The sequence below is a fragment of the Pimephales promelas genome, chromosome 8, assembly GCF_988280905.1.
Source record: "Pimephales promelas chromosome 8, fPimPro1.hap1.1, whole genome shotgun sequence".
Classification (NCBI taxonomy): Eukaryota; Metazoa; Chordata; class Actinopteri; order Cypriniformes; family Leuciscidae; genus Pimephales; species Pimephales promelas.
In genome coordinates this window covers 17,610,573-17,634,489 of record NC_142776.1, presented here as the reverse complement: position 1 = coordinate 17,634,489, position 23,917 = coordinate 17,610,573, and the positions used below count along the sequence as shown (strand labels likewise).

The window sequence follows — 23,917 nt, the reverse complement described above, 5'->3', positions numbered from 1 at the left end:
TAGTTTAGGTTTCAGACATTTAAATATATATAATATATTATAGCAAAACAATACATTTTTAGTTTGTAAAATACACAATGTTGACTATGGAAGCAAAAATAACCCATTCAAATATTTGACGACGGTTTTTATTTATATCAGAGAGACACTATGTAAATAATTATAAAGCCGATGCCGTTTAAACATTGTGATGTCTGTCAGCCATCAACCCTACCAACCCAACCCTACGCAAGGGTGTCGTTTTCAGATTTATCCACCTTGGGACTAGTGTTGTCAAAAAACTCGGTACTTCGGTACCAAGTCGGTACTAAAAAAAAAAAATGTTACGGTACCAGCTTTTCTAGGTACCGAGTACTAGGTTAATCCAGTTCTGTTCTAGACGCGATGTCTGAAACGTGCACAGTTGCGTCCTCTTCATAACGCTGATATGGCTCTCTCTCTCTGAATCCACTTGTTGAAACGAAAGGAGGAAAGAGCCACATATGGAAATATTTTGGATTAGGCTAATGTCACGTTGCCATAAGAGGCCGATTACATGCAAATTCGCAATTTCAAATATAGGCGTGATTCAAGCGCGCTCCTAATAAAAACTCGTTGGCGTTGCATAGCAACGACAGACGCCGCATGAGAGCAAGCGCTTTGGAAAGAATAAGCACGCGCAAAAATATAATTAAAAAACACGCGCGACATGTGAACGGCCTCTAAAGTGCTTTCGGGGTAGTTTTACGAGTACATGAGCACAGTAGTATCTACCCGACACCAGAGTACTATGGTATTAGTATTGTCATTTAATGTCAATGCCAGTTCTAGGCGTATTCTTGCCTTTATAACTCAGCAGGTTTAAAAAGCCTTTTTAAAATTAAATATGAATGCAGTTTTAGATTAATAAAAGGACAGTCAAGTCAAATAAAACATGTTTTATGGTAATGCTACAAAGATACCATTCATAAACATTACTTAGTTATCAACACATTGAGTGAACAATATATTTTTACAACATTAATTAATGTTTGAAAATGTTATTTATTACAAACACCTGATTGTTCATGTTTGTTCACTTAATTCATTGTGCATTAAATAAATAATGGATTAAAACTTTACAAACAACTTTAAAAATGTGTTAGTGTATACTATTGTTTATTTTAGGTCATTTTATCTAATCTTTTTCTAAAGTGTTTATAATACAAATGTACAGTTTCCATACTTGTAACCGTGATAAACACTTAAATATATGTAAATTTAAACTAAGCTTTGGTACCGAAATTGGTACCGAGAACCGTGAATTTTAACTGGTATCGGTACCGAATACTGAAATTTTGGTACCGTGACAACACTACTTGGGACCCGGTTTCAAAAAATAGCGGTTTCACTCTCCCAAAACGCCGGATCCGTGTGGACGAAGCGCCAATACGTATAAAAATTTATACGTATACAGCGAAACGCGTCTCCGTGTGGACGGGGCCTAATCCCACAATCCTGTGCTGAAATACAAGCCCTGTAACACCAACACAATTCAATCTGAGTAAATGAAGCAAGTGACAAGTATAATGGTGACTTTGTAAATTGAAGTTCTAAACAGATGAGAATAAGTGGGAATAAATTCTACTTAATTTTGTTTAGAAAAAATAATAAATCTGATGAATTAATTGATCTTACACTTCAATTCAAAGTCTTTTTTTTTTGTGTGACTCTTGGTTGCACAGTTTTCACTCAGGAGCTTTTTAAAAAATCCAGTCAATCAAATGTGCTCTCTGAAGCAGTTCCTATCTAATTGCAAGCATAGGCCCACAGCACACTCCTGGGGTTCTTATTTTTGCACCATATAGGCCTACAACAACACCGACCCATACTTGCCCTCTACAATATGTCCTGAATGTCATAAAGGAACAGGCAGATGATCGCCCTGTGAGCTGAGCAGCCAGAAGCTCCTGAAAGTTGTGTCTTGTCCATGGGCTTGTCATGGTGGATGGCACATAGCTCTTTGTATAAAATGAAGCTGTTGGTCCCGGTAGTGCTGGAAAATGGTCCACAATGGTGTACCACTTATGTTTTTTTTTTTTTTTTGGTGGAGGGAGCACCAGTTCTTCGTCTCGATAAGTCCATTTGGTGCAGGTGTTGAAAGACGAGAGGGCTTTGTGTAGAAACTGTCACAGTAAATCACATAGCCTGACCACAGGTAGTCTAGGTTCACCAGTGATGTCTGATTGTATTTGTCTGTAATTGTGTGTTAAATTTAAGATTAAGTAAAGTAATCAAAGCAAAACAAAATCAAAACTGTTTATGAGCAAATGTTTAAAATGACAAATATTTAATATGTAATTGAATGTGCAATATATTTTTACATTTGTTGTAAGGTTGAGTAAGTAAAAGCTGAAATAGATTTATATCGGTGCCAAAGAATACAGTATTAACTGTTCTTTCCATAAATAATAAATTGATCAGAAAAAAAGATGGTTCTGGGGCAGATGGTTATGTTTTATGAACAGCTGGATGAATTGGCTTTGGAAAATTCCGGCACACAAAGGGTGTGGGATATTTATAAAGTTGTTCAGTGTCCCCTCAGATGCACCGGGGTAATTTCAACATGGGCCACTGTGATTTCCTTTCTTCTAACTCTGAACCTCTGCCAAGAGGTAATGTGAATGGCAATCCCTCAAACTCCTGTGTTCTGATTGGCCAGCAAATGTAGGGAAGAGATTACCAGCCAAGGGCCTGAGGGTAAATCAGGACAGCTTACTAGCAACTAAGCATTAGTCCGGCCATACCATCAAGTTTCTTTGCCAGTGCGTTGTTCTCGTATAATGCACTGTTGTCACTTGCAGTCTTCCTGTCTCACCGATTGACAGATTTTCCATTACAAACTGGCAAAACAACAGGACACACTTTTCATTATTTTGGTAAATTATTTTTCTGTTCATGGATTAATACCTCACATTGTCAATGAGATGAGATCTTGTCTGTTGTGGGGTGAAACATGTGTTTAGATTTGGGGTGTGATAGATAAGATAAGAAAGATAAGAATCATCTGTCCATTAGTCATGAATGATACAGTGCAGTAATTAGGTCAAAATACTGGAACTGACAAAATGTGGATGGTCCCCTGTTGCACTATCAATTTGCCAAATCAATGCACAGTCAGAGTTTGAGGTTATTTTGTATTGGATTTGTATCTGTAGTATGGAACTGAACTACACTCGCCGTAGAGACTGGTGTCCTCATGTTGGGCTTGGATGTTATCATTGCTTTGATTGGTTTCAGTCTCAGAAACCATTAACTGCTTTCAGATATGGTAAATAAAGACTTGATTAATAATAAGCCCTACCTCCACTTCCTAATTTAGATGATTTTTCTCTGGATGAATGAGTAATAAAGCTGGATTTGGGAATCATAGTTCTTTCACTGTCCTATTCTTGCAGGTGATATACTCCATAAGTTTGATTTCACTTTAAACTCTTGCATGGTCTATCTTGCTTGGGTGGTAGTTTGATACTTCCATCCTGTCAATTAGTAACCCTTCATCTGTGTTTCTTCTAGCTGAGAGAAGCTGAACATCACAAGGAGAGAACCATTTGATGGAAGAAAAGAAAAAGAAAAAGCAAGAAGTAGAGACTAAGAACACTGCAGGAAAAACGGTCAGTTTTATTTTAATTCTGTAACAAGAAAAAAAAGATAAAAAAATGGAGAAAACACGGCCTTCTCACTGTCTAGCCAAAAATGCAGATTATTATTTTTATAAGGAAAATATCTGATGGATGCCTGACATAAACATTGTCTATTACTTTGCTTAAAGGGTTAGTTCACCCAAAAATGAAAATTAAGTCATTAATTACTCACCCCCATGCTGTACCAACCCCGTAAGACCTTCGTTCGTCTTCGGAACACAAATGAAGATATTTTTGATTAAATTTGAGAGCTGTATAACTACCACATTGGCTCCTAAAGGACTGCCTCTTGACGGCCCAGAAAGTCAATGAAGAAAATGTTTAAATATCCCAAGTGACTAACGTGGCTCAACTATATGTTTATCAAGCGACGCGAATACTTTTTGTGCGAAAAAACAAACAAAAATAACGAGTTTATTCGACTATTTCTTTTCTTCCTTGTAGGCCAGAACGAGACTTCCTTAGATTTCCACGATGCATGCGCGAGATTTGCGATCTGCTCACACCAGCTTACACCACTTCAGATCGCAAATCTCGCGCATGCGTCGTGGAAATCTAAGAAAGTCTCGTTCTGGCCTACAAGGAAGAAAAGAAATAGTCGAATAAACTCGTTATTTTTGTTTGTTTTTTCGCACAAAAAGTATTCGCGTCGCTTGATAAACATATAGTTGAGCCACGGTAGTCACTTGGGATATTTAAACATTTTCTTCATTGACTTTCTGGGCCGTCAAGAGCCAGTCCCTTAGGAGCCAATGTGGTAGTTATACAGCTCTCAAATCTAATCAAAAATATCTTCATTTGTGTTCCGAAGACGAACGAAGGTCTTACGGGGTTGGTACAGCATGGGGGTGAGTAATTAATGACTTAATTTTCATTTTTGGGTGAACTAACCCTTTAAATTAAACATAAATCACCAGTCATTTTTAAATGCTACAAGTGAATGTACAAAATGGAATAATATGATTGTCACTTGTGGTTGCCGAGAACGCACAACGCAGGGGGATATCAGAGAAATCTTGTATTAACACTTAAATTCAGACTACCCAGGAGATCGCAGAGAAACACTAGAGAAAACAACCAATACACATAAACAAGATTGAACAAAGAACCGAGGGAACTAAGGGCTTAAATACACAGGGAGAGATAATTAACTACAACAGAAACAGGTGCCGGATTAATTAACAACCAAGAAGATTAACGAGAGAACAGAACTCAGGCAATGCAGAACAGGGAAGAGATTGAAAACGTATGGCTCTATCTTGCACCCGGCACAAATGACTTTATACACAAACGCATGTGTCATTCCTATTTTGCACGCGCGCAAAGCGGGATTTTCCCCTTAAAAGACGCACGTCGGTAAACTAGGAAATGAACTTGCGCTCCCTGGGCGGATCGGCGCAAAAAGGAGGCGTGTTTCGGTGCAAACATTCCCTGGTGCTATTTTACACTTCCAGAAAACAATTGGGCCACTGATCAGAAAAAACTTCGGTCTAAAGTCAGTGGCGCGTTACGCGTTGTTCATAATGCTATTTTAAGCGCGCATGCTTGGCCATAATAACGGGTGCATAACGCGCACTTTGATTCTCTCATCAACACAGACGCAGCAGTTTTTATTTTTGCTAATCATACATTATAACAAGGAAAAATATTAACACATGAGGGAAATCATTGTGGTTTACATGAAGATGAAAAAACTAGGGCTAAGTATTGAGACAAATTTCACAATTCGATTCGATTTCGATTCACAAGCTTGCAATTCGATTCGATTTCGATTCGATTCAATATCGATTATTTTGGATATCAGTTACAATAAATGGCCATTTTTCTCAAGGGAATCAAATCTCTTAAATGCTGTAAACTATGGGAGTCTAGTTGTAGCCAATAGGCTAATATGTTTTGTAGCCATGCAAACACTTAAATTTCACTTTTATTTATTTTATAATAAGAAGATCGTATGAAATATAAACATTTAAATGGTGGCTGTCATAAAAACTTGCCAGATTTATTCAAATATGCATTAAATATTGAAGAACATTAAGATTATAATGCATATGTAATATGGTGTATATATTAGCAAAATGCTCCTCTCTAGAGTTATTTTTTTCTAGCTGACTAATGAGTTTATGTGGGTTTTCTATGACGATACATGACATTGATTACAAGCTGTTTAACTGACGTCTTTCCACGGTTGAAACGCTGATTGAGCGACTTAATGTGACATGATACGGATATAGATAAGTTGTACTCTATCTTTTAACACACTTTCAGATGCTCATTCATGTTTATTTCACGCGGTAACTGGTATTATTAAGCCGGAAGAGAGATCAGCGCTGCTGCTTCTCTTGTGCTGCACCAGAGCGATCTCACGCCACAGCGCCAAAACGTTATTTATGTTTTTTTGACATAATTTGAAAATTGAGACTTCGTTTCATATCAATAGTAACAAAGATTATTGCGATTTTTTGGATGCGCGCAGCCACGATACAATGTCCCATTCAAAAATGAAACAGGATGACTAATCGATTCTTGAGATTTAAGAATCGATATCGGTTCGTAAAAATGAGAATCAATTAATATCAAGAAATCGATATTTATTACCCAGGCCTAGAAAAAACCTTTTTACCCATTTTTTAAGGCTAATTGTACTCGTAGGCTACCAAAGGATCAGACCTGTTTGCCCAATAGTGGCAAGAAACATAAATATAAAATGTTTAACCGACGCTGATGTGCGAGGGTTTCTCCCATTCCCATACAACGTCACTTCTCTGTCTTTTAACTGCCCTGACAAGAACGTCGGTCTCATCGGCTGTGAACGCTCCTGGCGCTCGCCTGGTAAACCCGGCGTTATAATAACAATCCGTCATGCAACATGCGCACCTGTTCTTAAAGGGTATGTTGGATGGCGCTCTGATTGGTTTATTTCACGTTACGCCTAAACCACACCTATGAATAATAAAGCTACTTCAGACCAACCCCTTTTAGATTTGCGCCAGGCGCAAGAGGCATTTATCCCGCCGGGAAAATAGCAACAGCGCCGGGACCCACCCACAAAAGTTACTTGCGCTTTGCGCTTTGACACTTGCGTTTCAAATCGTTAAAATAGGGCCCTTTGACCCCATTTACACCTGGTATTAAAAGGAGATCTGTATCCAGTGTTGTGGAAATTCTTTTATCAACACCTTAAACAACAGTTGAAGAACAAATGAAGATCTCGAAAGTTATAAGTGTTAGTATTTATTTCTTGCAAGAAAGGCAGTTCACGGGCCACATCACAGGCTTTGCATTTCTATTTTATTTATTCTTTTATTTATTATAGACTATTTCACAAGATGTAAACAACACTGGTCCAGAAGCACTTCCTGTTTCAGTTTTTTAACACTACATAAAAGCTGGGATAAAATACAACCAACAGAACATTTAAAACTGAATCAAAAAGTTAAACAAACATCTTTAAGATGTTTTCTTTACATGTGAAATAAAGAAAACAGTTACAAACTGAAACAGGAAGTGTTTCTGGACCAGTGTTGTTTACATCTTGTGAAATGGTCTATATTCTTTTATAATACATTTATACTACTATAATACTTTTTTACAGTAAATAAATAAATGGCACTTGAGCTGGGTCTATCCTGGTAATCTAGTTCCTCATCTGTCAAAAAGCTCTGTTCTCCTGAAAATCCTTCATTCTGCAAGGCACCAAAATAGACAAGCGCTTTATTTACGTCCATTTCGCTGTGTTTCTCTGTGAATCGCGCGTCTCCGTGCGTCTCTATCTCTCCACGATATCAGCGCTTGGTTCATGCGTAATGACGCACACCAATGTTTACGACGGATCAGCCTGTAATTGGTCAAAAACCATCACGTGAAAACATCACGTGATATCCAGAATGTCCGCTAGCATCGAGCTATCGACGGAATATTTATGAATTATGGAGTTCAAGAGTATCAGAGTTAGACATAAAGCGTTTGGATTTATTGCTAAAAACCTCTGAAAGGAAGCACAAGTTGCAGGCTCAGGGGCGGCTCGCCCATAGAGGGCGCTGGGGCGCCGCCCTCCCTCCGACCTGTCTGTCTGTTTTTTAATATATATTATAATTTATCATTTTGAAAAATAATCTGTGTTAATATGCTAATAATGGTTTTACTTTGAAAAGTGTTTTGAACTCACCAGAATGATATTTGCATTCACTTTCGTTACTTTTATCATGTTGGTGTAGTAGTATAGCCAATAGGCTGTCTTCTCAGGGCGCCAGTTCGCTCAGCCCCACAGTGCTGGAATTTAAGCCAATGGTTCCCCGGTTGCTATGCAAAAAAGTTTATATTTCGCCAATCAGCGCCGTCAAATTTTATGGTTTGGGGGCGCTGAAAATATCGCCCACAGTATCAGTTTAGGGGAGTGCACCGTGCACGCGCACCACGGGACTTTTTTTTTTTACCTCAGATGAGAGCAGAATGGCAGCGCCAGTGACGTCGAGTGGAAATAATGTAAAGTTAGTCGTGGAAATTGATCTGTCTGTCTCTGTCACTCACTCACTCACTCACTCACACACACATAAACACTATTTCACACACGTTTGATATTAAAATAGTTATAGGAATATTAATACCTGTGTGTTTGCTTTGTTTTTGGATGTTTTTAAGTTCTGAGCTAGATTACTGTGTTTCATACTAGTTAAAATCAACTTTCTTCTCATACTTGGGTGTTACAATCAAGAACGTTGTCCCACCCTCTCTTTCAGAGCCTTTTCTCTCTCTCTTTCTCTAGTATCAACACATTTTTATCCATTATCCAATTGTCAATTTGTCAAAAATATGTAGTCTACAGCTGGGGATTGATTAAACTAGATTGTTGTATTACCTTTTTTTTTGTATTACCTATTATAATTTATCAATATTATGCGTTTGCACTTTTTCTGTCAGCACACAGAGCATAATAAACATGCAACTTGTTCATTATCATTAACTGTCAAACTGTTATTATTATTATTGTATTATTTGACCATGTTATTTTATTGGTATAGGTAAGGGCATGGCCTAAGGCCTAAAATGCACCAGAATGCAGGAAATCACATCTACTAAATTCAAAATTTTCTGTGGGGGAACCCCCAGACCCCCCTCTTATTCAGCCCCCCCTACAATAATTTCCACCAGCCGCCACTGTGCAGGCTGGATAGAAAACCTTCTGTAAAGGTTCTGCACAGTGCACATTGTACTTCATTTTAAAAGAGACGAACTATGTACTGCCATGGTTTAATTTTTTCTACATAAAATAAAATGAGCATGTCTAGTCTCTAATATCACTGCTATGGCGAGGGAGACGCACACCACACGCGTCCAAACCTCAGCTAGGTGGGCGCTGAATAAATCTCCCACAAAAAGCACAGAACAACGTTGGCATTACTTAATCCTATGACCAGTGTTCGTTACAGCACCCGTATGCATACTAGGGCTGTCAAAATTGCTCAAATGGCGTTTGCATATTCCCTCTAAAAAACGTATTCGAACATCCCTTTGCGCATTTTGTTATTGATGCGCATTACGTCAATAACAGGACACATTAATACAAAGAGACATAACTACTAGTATTAGATAGTTTATTTGAGTTTCAACATATTTGACAACGTATTTAAAAGCAAGTAAATTAACTAATGGCCAAGACCGCAGAGCTCACTCTGTCTCGCCCGGACCCACTCTTTCTGGAGGCACTCTTTCTCTCTCTCTCTCTCTCTCTCTCTCTCTCTCTCTATCTCTCCCTCTCTTAAGGTTGTGAGTCGCGACTCTTGTCCCAAATATAGCAGGTTCATTCAGTGATTGAAGTTTCACAGTATATAACCACCGACAGTGAGCGCTCCGAGCGAGCTCTGCAGCTGTGGTATAGTTATTAGTCTGCAACCGCGGGGGTGTTTATCCACATTCAAATATTAATTTTCACCTTCAAAATGAATACATATTCGAATTTAGAATATTCATAGACAGCCCTAATGCATACTGAACGGATAGCCTACACCTTAGCTATTTGCAGCTCCCTAATACAATGGCAAGCAGTTAAGTTCTATAGACGAGGCATTCGCGTTTTCCATTTGGACCAACAAACTTGCTTTGCTATATAGTTGCAAGCACATAACAGTTATAGAGCAACGCGTTTCCATTTTCAAAGTGTTTGACAATATTTCAGCAGTCAAACATTTAAAAGATGCTTTGAAAGTTAAGTTACCATTCTCGTGAAGAGCAGGTTGCACTCTGCTAGTGGGGGAGGGCGGGGCACGTGAACTGCAGTCTCCAGCAGCACAGAGCTGCCCGTGAACGCCTGTCTATAAATAACGGCGGGAAAAAAAACTATTGGTGAACGCGTAGCCGTGTATCGGCCGATTTCGATACACGTAAAAACCGCAAATATCGGCCCGATATATCGGCTGATCACTAGAAACGGTGTTGTGTAAACATACCCTAAACAAAAACACAACATATGCGGTACAGTTAGGTTTAACATACAATGATTAGTTATTTGCAATGAGATTAATGTTAGATTGCAGCATGGATGAGTACACAATTATCAAATACCGACTTCTAATTAAAAAAAACGGATAATCTGGTAATTGATATGGTACAGATATATTGTGCATTCCTACATATTTTAAAATTAGTTACAGCAGATTACATTTTTGGTTTAAGGTATTTTTTATCTCGTAATGGGTTTTTTTCATATCAAAATTCTGTAATCAGTGTTTGTAGTTAGATGCTCTGGAATTCAGCAAATGCAAATAAATACTTCAATTAAAAATTCAGCAAATGCAGATATATACTTCAATTAAATACTTCAAATGCAAATTAAATACTTCAGCATCTTCATTCAGAACCTTTCAGTGTTGTGGAGTTGGTGTTCTGCACTTAAAACGGAAAGAAAAGAACAGTCTTTATAACAGTTCTGGGATGGCACTTTGGATTGGTTCCTTACTCTTTTTCCCCTCAGCCTCCTCTCTGACAGAGGGCTGTTTGTAGACTGTTTCCACTCGATTAGCAGGCCACTGTTTGTGCCAATATGATTCGCTCCAGGCCCCTTCTGGGCCTCTTGTCAAGATTATGAGGCAGTATGAGGTGGGTTTTAAGACTGGAAGTTGAGTTTTGTTTTTGGTTTGGTTCTTAAGTCATTCTGTTATTCTGGGCTAGGTGTAATTTTGAACCTCCCTCAAGACTGAATTAGAGATCACTCTAATATAAGAGATGAAGTCTCAAAATGCTTGATTAGTTATGTATTTTAGCAAGGTATATGAAGTGTTATATCTCTACCAATTTTAAAACTACAAATATGCTGTTGAATGGGTTATTTAAAAATCTACATAAAAATCTACAAATTCAATTTAAATGTTGCATGTAGCCTTCAAGTATTTTTCTATTATTTATTATTTTTGACTAGGGTTGGGAATCGAAAGCCAGTTCGTACTCAGAAGTGATTCCAATTTTTAACATGACCTATCAGTTAGACAGCACTTAGAAAGCAAATCGAGTCTGGATGTAGTACTACAGATACACCAGAATGTCTTGTGGTGCTAATTTTGTGCAAAAATTAGTGCAATTTGTACATTTGATGTCCCAAATAATGGATCCATTTTAGTCCAACCTTTTAAAGGAGCATTTCACCCATTTCAACAATAATCTTTATTAAAAGTGGATCCTTTATGTAGTCGAAATGTAAAGTAATTTTTGAATTTGGTGCCATCTTGACCGAGAAAAGACAGAAAATAACCGAAGGGCGCATTTGTATGTAAGACAACAACTCCCACAATGAACCACATTGCACAGCTCTTTAAGCCACACCCACTAATCCGGAACAGCGCAAACATCAGAGAAATCACTCCATTGTCTACAAGGGTAACGTTAGCTGCCACCAGAGTTTGAAATTTAAGAGTTCAGATGCAAAAGCCTCTAAGTGCCATTTGAAATTTTCTTCTAAAATGATCATTTTTATCAAGCTTGTATATTTAAGTTCAGTAATTTCACTTAAATGGCAATGAAGATTACCTATTAATTGTCATTTAAGTGAAATTACTGAACTTAAATATACAAGCTTGATAAAAATGGTCATTTTAGAAGAAAATTTCAAATGGCATTTAGAGGCTTTTGCATCTGAACTCTTCAATTCTTTTCACAGAAAATTTCTAGTTAGATAGCTGTGGCGAGCAGGACGAGGGGCGTGAGAGCAGCATGAGGCCGGTGGCCTGAATGGCACCTGTGAGACGCACCGAGTGATAATGAATGACACCTGTGAGACGCACCGGTCCCACATCTCTCACGGAGGAGCGGATTCCCTTCTCCTTCTTCCCACAACAACGAACCCCGTTAACGTTACATTGGCAAACTCATTAGTGAATTACTCCTCGTTTGCATTTCTTTCTATATTTTTGGTGAATGGTGAATTACTGCATGATACTGGGATGTTCATTCAGTCAGGCGAAACTATGGTTCACATCACAACACACATCACATGGTTCACTTCACAACACAAACGTCTGTGTGCTCGTCTGATTCAGAGATTTCGTCCAGGAGAAATTGCCATCGTTGAAATTCTCTGCGACAGACGGACTCTATGTCTCTGTGTTCGAAGCGCACAGCGAGAGCACAGGCACCAGCATTCCGCCCAGCTCAAGCCAGTCCAGGCTCCTCGACCGCGACAGGCAGCCGCCTCCTGTTCCTCCATCAGCCTCAGCTGCTCTTCACTATATTGCGGCTCGTAAAGATAGCCACGAACATCGGATTCGAGCAGCAGAATTTCAAAATCCTCTTCTTCCATATCATGTTTAGTTTCTTCCGTCATTGTCATAACTTCCTATCTCCACAGCACTTGTTAGCTTAGCTTCCAAACAAGATGGCTGATATTGATTTCAGGATCCAGAAGTCCCACCCACTGATCTGTAATAGGTCTGTAGTGTGAGTGGGTCCCACTCCATGGAATAATGAGGAGCTAATGTTTGTACTCTCTACACTTTTCAATGAAATGTGAAGTAAAATACTTAAATCCTTATTTCTCACATTTAAACGGAAAATAAGGGAATGTACCTTGACCATTCAAAAATATGACTGGGTTTCTAAAGATACAAAGCTTAATGCAAATGGGTGAAGTGTCCCTTTAATCATTTATAACTGTAGTTATACTTTGCTGATATTTATGTATGATTTCATGCATGAACACATTTTTGATGGCAAAGAAAATACAAGACTTAAAGGGGAAATGAAGCAGTGAATCAAGTTTACATGATTTACAAGATGGATTTCCAATATAATCAACAATTAAATAAGAAACATTACAAATTAAAACATTTAGAAGAAAAAAAAGAAAAAAACTTTATCTTTCGCCGCCAGGGCGCCGCCATTGTGCAGTTGACGTCACGGGGTTGGTTGGCTCAAGTTTAACAGGCTCTGGGCATTGAAAATCGCGACATCAAACTGTGTTTACACCAGTGTTTTGACCGCGAACGACTAATGTTAGGTACAGTCATTAGACAAAAAGACAACGTCTAATGTTATATGTTGACAAACTGCACATAGAAACATTGTTCGCGATGTCTGCCGTCATATTCCCATCTCGTCAACATCATGTAAGTTACGTTGCTATGTAGAATAGCTGGTGGTTGTTTGGGGCGAAGAGCGGGTTTGCAACGCTAACTTACCAGGTGTCAGTGTGGCTGTTGTAGCGTTACTGCGATCATGCGATGCCCTCCGTGTCAGAGTCCATCTGTTGTCAAGAGGTTGATCTTGAGCATGTGGTCAATTCTGCATCACCGGCGCGCACATTTACCATGCTGTGTCGGGAGTTAGACGTGTGGAAGCGGCGATGCTTTCCCTGAAGGATGTCAGCGCGGAGACACTTTTTCCTAGTATATAGGCTGTAGCTACTAGCACTACCAGTGCGAAAATATGGACGTTTCATTTCCCCTTTAACAAATAACGTTACATGCTATCTTGCATGTTGTTGACGAGACGGGAATATCTGACGGCAGACATCGCGAACAATGTTTCTATGTGCAGTTTGTCAACATATAACATGAGACGTCGTCTTTTTGTCTAATAACTGTACCTAACATTAGTCGTTCGTGGTCAAAACACTGGTGTAAACACAGTTTAATGTCGCGATTTTTAATGCCCAGAGCCTGTTAAACTTGAGCCAACCAACCCCGTGACGTCAACTGCACAATGGCGGCGCCCTGGCGGCGAAAGATACAAAGTTTTTTCTTTTTTTCTTCTAAATGTTTACATTTGTAATGTTTCTTATATAATTGTTGATTATATTGGAAATCCATCTTGTAAATCATGTAAACTTGATTCACTGCTTCATTTCCCCTTTAAATTAATTGCACTATTGAAATATATAATGTATTAATGAAAAATATAATGTATTACTACTGCAAATGTCAGGTCAGCATGCTACAAAATTGTGGTATGGAATATTCATTATACTATGTACTTGTTCAGTGTAGTAGTTGTATTTGCAGATAAATATATCATGGCTTTCTCTGAAAATGCTTCTCTTTCATTTACAGGTTACTGATCAGAAAACCAAAGGTAAGTACATATTTTAAGTCATTTTAGCCTTTGAAAATAAAATGTAATAATTCAACAGAATAGCAATGGGTAACACTTTATTTGAAGGGGTGTGCATAAAACTGACATTACACTGTCATAAACATGGCATAACACCTGTCACGAACATGAAGGAGTCTTTATGAATGTTTTTGACTTTTGTCATTAAGTGTCATTCTGTAAATTATGACACTTTTAATGCAAAGTTGACATTGTTTAAAATGTCTTTGTTATGACAACTTGACATTAACAAAGACAGAAATGTCTTGATTATGACAACTTGTCATTAACCAAGAAATCATAACATGTCATAAATATGTCATAACAGGTCTAATTATCTAACTTAAATAAGTTATTTAGCTTTGTGTTAACATTACAGTACCATGTCATCTGTGGTTGGTTTTGACTTTGGCCGTCATGACAACATTATAACTGTGTCATGAGTATTTATAATACACATTGTACTAGTTATAAAGATGTCATTAAGGGTTATTACACTGTCAAATGCTTTAACAACAGTGTCATTAATATTTCCCCTTACCTCAAGTAAAGTGGAACACGTTGGACTAGTTATAAAGATGTCAGGTTGACAGGTTATGATTTCTTGTTTAATGTCAAGTTGTCATAACAAAGACATTTCATAACAAAGACATTTTAAACAATGTCAACTTTGCATTAAAAGTGTCATAATTTACCGAATGACACTTAATGACAAAAGTCATAAACATTCATAAAGACTCCTTCATGTTCATGACAGGTGTTATGTCATGTTTAAGACAGTGTCATGTCAGTCTTATGCACACCGCTTCAAATAAAGTGTTACCTAGCAATGCAATTCAGCTAATATTTAATGTGACTCGTGTGTAGTAAGGTCAGCAAATATGGAGATCTTCCTCATTAGTCTGAAGATGGCTTTTGTCACTCTGATTTCATGTGCTGGCTAATGACATGTGCATTATTTCATTAGCATATGTTCACTGGGGTGTGAGGAAACTCAGACGGGTAAAACTGGTGTGGTGAAGAGATGAGTCCCCCTGAAGAGATGGGTCCCACCTTAGGACCCAAGCGAGGCGATTGGTTCAAAGCTAGTTTTATGGGTAATCGCTTTAGTGCCTGGTTACAAACCATTTTATTAACAGAGACGTTTGAAGTACGTTATAACGAGTCATTAATGTATTTTAACTTATATGTTTCATATACTAGTATATTACCGAAGCAACCCAACCCACCGAAGCTGTAGATTGTAAATTTAAACATTTCTCGTTCTTAGTGTTTTTTTTTTTAGTTAGCTTAGTAGCATAGCATTTATCCGATGATTCGTGCTAGCTGAGGTTTACCGCAGCTTATACTGGCTTACCGTATTCGAAATGCAATTATAATTGTCACTGTTTTTGTCTTAATAATCAGCGCGATATGTTGATAATATGAATTATTTGTCTATCCTTGATTACAGGACAGTGTAATAAAAATTACTGAATCACAATTCGTAATGTAATCATTATCAAACTTTATTCATATCATAATTTTATTTTTTATCCTGATTAATGAAAGAAATAGCATTTTCAGGTATGTTTTGCAACGTTAAGTTATTTGTTATTAAACAATAAGGCATAATACATTTTTTTAAATTACATTCATGTCATTTTGTGTTCTAATTCATATAATATGAATTGTTTGTCTAGCCTTGATTACAGGACAGTGTAATAAAAATTACTGAATCACAAATCGTATAATGTAATCATTATCAAACTTTATTCATATCAGAATTTTATTTTTTATCCTCATTAATGAAAGAAATAGCATTTTCAGGTATGTTTTGCAACGTTAAGTTATTTGTTATTAAACAACATTTTGTTTTAATTACATTCATGTCATTTTGTGTTCTAATTCATATGATTTGTCATAATTATTTCTTAAAACAGAACATCATACAATAGAATAGCATTCAATGCAATAAAATAAGTGAACCAAAACTTACAGGCTATAAAAATGACATCTGATTAAATTACACAATACAATACTAAATGATTTCAACTGAATTACGAGATGTAATGGATTATATTTTTATTAACACAGAACTACAAGCAAAATGAACATTTACATGGACATTTATAGAGCTTTTTAAAATACACAACAATACAGAACAGCTTTAAACAGACATACTGTAGGAAACTTTCATTTCCCAAATACTTTTCTGATAGTCCTTCTGGCTTTACAGTGTGAAGATCTGAATGAAAATATCTTCATAGCTGTGTTAACAATGTTGAATGAACTGTAAGGTTAAATATTTTGAGAGACAGTGTTTTTTTTTTTTTTAGGTCCATCCTGGATTAACCAATTAGACTCAAATAGATGCAGTGTCTTTTGCTGTATGTAAAGTTAAATCTGTAATTTGAAGTGATTCATATTGTATGTGCAGTCAATTTTTTTTTCTATCTTGAGGCCTTGATGATGCAGTCAGGTCATGAGACGTGGAGGCTGAGGAACTCTGAAAAACACACAAACATGCTGTAACACATGTCCAACATTATTTAGTAAACATAGCAAGAGAGAGTATCCTGTCAATTGTATCCTGCACATAATACTGCGCGTATTCTTTGTCTCCTTAATCAAACACACCTGATTTAACTCATCAGCTCATTAACTTATCTGATTAAGCCTAGTTCACACTACATGATTTTAAGCCCGATTTAAGCCCGATTTGCAAATCGTTGAGTCACCGGCATGTCAGGGTGTTATCGCGTGCAAATCGCAGGCGATTAGCGGACGATTAACGCTCGGCAATCTGTTAGTATGAAGTTTTTTGTTTTTAAAAAAAACTGTTAGTTTTTTTAACTTATATTATCAACAACAGCCTTTAAATGACCTTTAGAAAGGCATGTTTTCTTTTGAGCCTTTGCCAGTGATGCTTGATTTCTTTCAAGACAACATACTCTGAAATTCTACCCATCCCATATGAAGAATACATGACATGTTGGTGATATCATATTAAAAAATTCTTATATAAGGTACATGAAATAATATGACACAATCCTGTCACTTTTTTGTTAAATTTCAGTTTTATTGATCAATAATAGACATTATTAAAGTATAAGTAGCCTAAAATAAGCTAATACAAGTCAAGAAATAAAGCAAGTTAAAAGATTCAGTCAATAAGTCAGCATGCTAGCTACAACGTTAAAGTTAAATAGCCTAAATCAGAACAATGTTTTAAAAGGCGCTATCTTTATAAATAAACCACAGATTTGAGCTTTAAACAACTACATTCTCGACTTAAAAACTCTTAAAATTACATTTCATGACACAATAACAGTAATATTTTAAAAAATTCGCGGACTTTCTCCTCTGCTGTTGACGAAACCTACTATGAAAAGCGCTAAACAAATAAACGTTGTACTTGAAAAGCGCTAAACAAATAAACGTATTACTTGACGGCAACAAACTGCTTTTATCAAGTTATCGCGAGAACATATTTAGATCAGGCATACTACTGGCATACTATGGGGTCCTAAGGTGGGACCCATCTCTTCAGGGGGACCCATCTCTTCACCACACCGGGATGGGAGATATTCCTCAGCATTAATTTTTTTGGACTGGTTATTAGCATGTTTTTCTGTGCAGTCTTTCTTGCTTTTGTAATTGTTTCTTGCTTGGTGCCAACTTCAGGTGTGTTTGAATTAGTAATATTTTTGGCAGGCAAAATGGTCCATTGTCTCCACTTCACCGCATCTTTATTTTGATTGTCCCAAAGTTCTGAGGTAGTATATGATGGTAATATTGGATGGTAATCTGTGCCGTTGGATGGTAATGCTGTCTTGACAACATTAGAAGTAAATTAACCACATAAATCTGTTTTGTGACTTCCTGTTGTAAATATAGGTGCACTCCAGATATAACCAATGATGGACATGCATTAAGTGTTACTCATTGTGTCTAGGGATGGATAAACATCATCCCTTTGTAGTGTTTGAATGTTTTGTGTGTTCGCATTTACAGATTTTGGAAATTTGGTGTGCCTTTCACAGTGCTGGTATGAAAATTCAGCCTTGTCTGAATTGTTTGCTTCATGCACATTTACATGAATGTTGAGGATGCTTGATGAACTCTGTTAGGTGGGTTAATAGACTAACAATAAATTGTCATCAGGGGTTGCTATTGTTTTACATGTCAGGCAAAGGAAGGAAGATTCGCCTGAGATCAGGATATTGAGATGAGAAACAGAAGCCACCTTTAACTCGCCTCAGTGACATCTGTTGGCAGCAGTTGTCATGTTTGAGCTATGGCTGTTCTTTTAAACATTCAGACCGATTTAAAAAGGCACATCTCATCATAACATGGAAATTCATTTACTGTGTAATTAAAAGTGGATTTCTGCAAAGGTCACCAATTTCTTAGTGCAGCACAACAAGGCCAAAATAATACAGTTCAGACTGAGGCATTTTATGCCCCAATTATTCCCAGCTGGGGTGGAAATTCCACCCCCCTTGAAGTTCATTGTGATTTCTCTTAGTAGCAAAACAGTGAATATCACAGTGTCACAAATGATAGCAGCATCAATTCTCTGCCTGATAAACTGTAATTCTTGTTGCAATTAATTTACAATTTCACATCCAATTGATTGCATCAACACTCAACCATAAGGCTGATTTTTATGAATTGCGATCCACAGTAATTAGCGACTAATTTGCCTAAGCAGAAAGGAAGGGTGGTCTTCAAATGTCACATTCATAAATACTCATTAATCATGAAAGTTTAGACTATAATGTTGATTTATTCTGCTGCACATTAATCAGTTTAGAGGACTTTATTTATCATATTTAATTGTATTGTCATGCATATCAACATTGCAACTAGTAATGAATGAATTCAAACTCCAGAAATGACTGTATGATTATGCAAATTAACAAAAGCCATGCTCATTTGCAATCTCCCTCAAGAGTCCCTGTCAGCTTAATCAGTATATATTTAGAAGATTAAAATGTATTGTAATATATAATAAATGTGTAATATAAATATGTGAAAAATGAATGTTCTACATTTAGAGCAGTGGCATTCAAAAGGCGGACCACGGTTTGGTTCCATCTGGACTGCGGGACATAATTGCAACTGTAACCCCTCACACCCGGGTCCAACTCGACCCGCTCCGAGCGGGCCTCAAACCCGTGTCTCCGGCATGAGAGTCAGACGCTCTAGCAAGGAGGCTAAAGACTGCAGCCCCTAGCGTCTGTCGCTAGAGCGCCCATTGAGATCGGGGAGTGAGGTTTACTCGCACAGCAACTACTAGCTGGCCTCCGTTACACTCACCCCCCTAAACCTCACTCTCATCCGGGTCACGGCACCAATGTAACCCCTCACACCCGGGTCCAACTCGACCCGCTCCGAGCGGGCCTCGAACCCGTGTCTCCGGCATGAGAGTCAGGCGCGCTAACAAGGAGGCTAAAGACTGCAGCCTCTAGCGTCTGTCGCTAGAGCGCCCATTGAGATCGGGAAGTGAGGTTTACTCACACAGCAACTACTAGCTGGCCTCCGTTACACTCACCCCCCTAAACCTTCCGGTTAGTTTTAAGCATGCGGTTATTCAGCCCCTTTTAAAAAGAAATGGCCTAGACTCCTTTGACATGAGTAGTTTTCGTCCTATTTCGAAATTACCTTTTATTTCAAAGATACTGGAAAAAATTGTGCATGCACAGCTAAATGACTATTTAATGAGGAATAATATTGCCGATAGATTCCAGTCAGGTTTTAGAGCTAGTCATAGTACAGAATCTGCTCTTTTGAGGGTCTCTAATGATATCCTACGAGGTGTTGATTCTGGAAACCGTGTTGTTTTGCTTTTGTTAGATCTTACAGCGGCTTTCGATAGAGTGGATCATAACATTCTCATTAATCGTCTTAGGAATCAGGTTGGTATTCAGGGCTTAGCCCTGAAATGGTTCTCTTCATATTTGAAGGATAGGACCTTTTCAGTCAGTTTAGGGGAATATTTTTCTTCTGTTGCCCCTCTTGTGTGTGGGGTTCCACAGGGATCTATACTGGGACCTATTTTATTTTCCCTTTATATGCTCCCTCTAGGCTCGATTTTTGAGAAATTTGGGATTCAGTATCATCTGTATGCGGATGATTCTCAAATTTATTTACCATTGAAACATGGGCATAAATGTGCCATTCAGTCTTTCCATGCATGTTTGGCCGAAGTTAAGTGTTGGCTTGCGAATAATTTTCTCCAATTAAATGAGGATAAGACCGAGATGATTTTATTTGGAAATAAGGGGTGTGTGGTAGGGCTGTCAACTTTAGTCGTTTAGTCGACTAATCGGTCGATGCCGTCGTGGTCGACTGACATTCTTATTGGTCGACCAGTTGCATTTTTTTTTTTTTTTACCAATAGAAGGAATTTTTCAATGACTTACTCCTTGATATTTATTCATTTATAAGCAGTTATTTATTACTGTATTCTAAATATAATTAGCCTATGTTTTGTCCCAAACTTTAAAATGCTTTAATTTAGGCTATTTTTGTAACTGCGCCACAGTTTAGCGCACACACATAATACACTCGGGAACCGCACGTGTGGCTGGCTGCGCTGCTGCTCACGCTCGGTAAGGGATGCTGTATTCATTGAGTTAGAACGCTGCTTGTTTTGGCTTTAGTCGACAAAATGTCCAGGAAATATAAATCTTTTGTCTGGCTGCATTTTAAAACAAAGACGACAAGACTGTGGAGGGAGGCGATCGCGTTGCCATTATGAGCGCGCAAGTCGCGCGCCTACATTTGAAACCGAACTTGAGCGCGCAAAAGACGTGAGCAGCCTTTTAAAGGCTATATCATGCTGACTCAATAGATTGTGTTTTCTTAATGTTTTCGTTTTTATTTGTACACTTGACGCATTTGAAAATAGCCTAAATAATGCAACAAAACGAAAATAAACCTATACGCGGTCCTACAGCCTATTATAGGATTGTTTTTAAGTTATTTGGGTTCTTTTGAGTGTTTTTTAAAACGCCTTGATCGTCAGGACTAAAGTTAACCCATAGATTTGAAAGTAAAGAAGAATATAAAGCCTGTATAAACGAGAGCTTTTGTTGGGATTTTTCATTATGTGGCAGATAGCAGTTATATTTTTTGCAGCGTGTGGTGTGGTCAGGTGCGCGATTGGGACTGTACTATAGACCTGACAGAGCTCTTCACTTTTTGCAGTTAAAAAATCACTTAATTTTCAAAGAATTGTATTATTATTATAGTTTTATTTATTTGTGATGTTTTTTCGTTGTTGTTTTATAAATGCTCAATGACAATTTTAATCAAAACATCACGTTTTTTTGTTTTTGTTTTTTTGTTTTTTTTAGTCGACTAATCGTTGAGCAGGACTCGACTTTGGTCGACTAAGGATTTCTTTGGTTGAATACAGCCCTAGTGTGTGGATGATGATTGCCTGGGGTTGTTTCCTGGGAAAAAGCTGTCTAGTGTGAGGAACCTTGGTGTCATTTTTGACTCTGAGCTTAAATTTGACCGGCAAACGACAATGCTGTCGTTAAGAATAGTTTTTTCCATCTTCGATCAATTGCTAAATTGAAATCTATCCTTTCTTTTGATGATATGGAGAAGGTTGTTCATGCTTTTGTGTCATCCCGTTTGGATTACTGTAATGTTTTGTATCTGGGTGTGAGTCAGGCCTCTCTCTCCCGTCTGCAACTCGTTCAGAACTCAGCTGCCAGACTTTTAACAGGTACTAAGAAGAGAGAGCACATTACTCCGGTTTTAATTAAATTACACTGGTTACCCATAAGATACAGAGTTCAATACAAAGCATTGTTGTATGTTTTTAAGTCTCTGAATGGCCAATCACCTGAATATGTTACTGACTTAATTAGCCGCTGTCAATCCAGTAGATCTCTGCGCTCAAATGATCAATTGCTTCTTATGGTTCCGCGGTCCCGTTTGAAAGGTAAAGGTGATCGGGCCTTCTCTGTTGCGGCTCCTAGGCTCTGGAATGACCTTCCTCTGTCTGTGAAATCTTGTCCTTCTTTGGGTGTTTTTCAGAGTGCGCTTAAAACTTACTTGTTTTCTTTAGCATTTGATAATCCTTTGTAAGTTTTTTTTTTTTTTTTTTTTTTTCATATGTCATGTGCTTGTATTGTTTTTTATTTCTTTATTTTACTTTCTATTTTATTCATTTTGTACAGCACTTTGGTTCCACTTGTGGTCTTGAAAGTGCTCTATAAATAAAGTTGAGTTGAGTTGAGTTGAGTGTGATCAACTCTGAACACATATTTAATATCGCTTTACACAGACTTTTAAGTCCTGAGTTTGGTTCTGTTCTTCATCCGTTTATACAAGATGATTTCTTATTTGATGTGGCAATTTTCTAAGAACAACACAATGACACAATGACTAATGAGTATATCAGCATCTTTATTTTTAACAACTTAAATAAACTTTAACCAATAAACTGAGAATGGTTGATCGTCAAGATAAATTGGGTAAGCATCTCTGTTATTTTTATTGCTCTTGGGGTATCTTTTGACATTTTCTCTTGCCTGGATAAGGTTTGCTGCAAAGTTTGTTGCTGAGTGCTACTGCTAGTGGCAAATTCGCCGTGCTCACTTTTGTGTTTCAATTTCAGATGTTTTATCAAGTTACGTGTATTATATGTACTGGCTTTTGTACCTCCTCTCGATATTAATGCAGAACAAATCGTGCAGATTGCCATGCGTGGGTCCTCATTGATTTTGAAAATATTTCCACACTGCTGAGGCTGACATTGCGTCTGTTGCGGCTGGTGTCTCTGTGTGCACTGGAAAGTTCTGTCAGTTACGTCACGTGAGGTATCGGTCTTTGGTATCGGGGTATTTTTACGAGTACGGGTACAAGTACATGAGCTTATCGGTATCGGTGCATCCCTAATGAAACATTCATCAAAAATACACTTTGGGCAACATACAGAATATATTGTGCTTTGTCAGCAGTTCATGCCTGTGCCTCTTCAAGAATTTCTAATTTTCTCTTTGCAGAAATAAACGAGGATCATCCCAAGACAAATGCAAGTGAAATTTGTATGTAGATAGGGGGTATATAACATGTACATAGGGGAAGAGTTATTAACATGGGTCGAGGATCTTTTCACATTTGTTAAAATGACAGATGGGAAAATGGAAGTGGAATTGGTTCATTACTATTTTGTCAATAAAATAAACATGTAAAGATACATGCAAGAAAAAAAAAAAAAAATATATATATATATATATATATATACTTTGTATTTTAAAATATTTTAATAAATTAGTTCACAATACTATTCTTACTACTGCATGCCAAGAATCAGTGTTTTTAAGTGAATTGTTCTCTTTTCTAAGTTAAGCTATTAGAAGAATGTAATTACGCCAAGGATTCAATCAAATTAATTTACAGATGCAAGCGGATCAAGTTAATGCAAGATAGCTATATATCTCTGTCACATTTATTTTGATGGCCCTTATTTTACTGTTTATTAACATTTATACACAATATATTATATTATCCTGGATGATTTACACCCTTAACATGTCAGTGGTGCCATATTTGTTCTAGGATTAAGAACCGTAGTAGTGCATATGTATGTACATTTTTAAGTGAGAGAGATGGTGTTGTACAAGTAGATATAGAATCACGAAGAATCGATGATCGACACAGGCAGGAAGAGA

At 37.5% G+C, this 23,917-nt stretch overlaps 1 protein-coding gene across 3 annotated transcripts in view; it reads left to right on the top strand.

Annotated features, from left to right (window-relative positions):
- The window catches only part of tnrc6c2 (trinucleotide repeat containing adaptor 6C2), a 135,600-nt gene that overhangs the window by 25,404 nt on the left and 86,279 nt on the right, over positions 1 to 23,917 (top strand). For all 3 annotated transcript variants that reach the window (XM_089134101.1, XM_089134100.1, XM_039691386.2), the window contains exons 2-3: positions 3,535 to 3,632; positions 14,198 to 14,219. In XM_089134101.1, coding sequence (XP_088990227.1) covers positions 3,573 to 3,632; positions 14,198 to 14,219 — 82 coding nt within the window. In that variant the 5' untranslated portion in view covers positions 3,535 to 3,572. The remainder of the gene's footprint in view (positions 1 to 3,534; positions 3,633 to 14,197; positions 14,220 to 23,917) is intronic.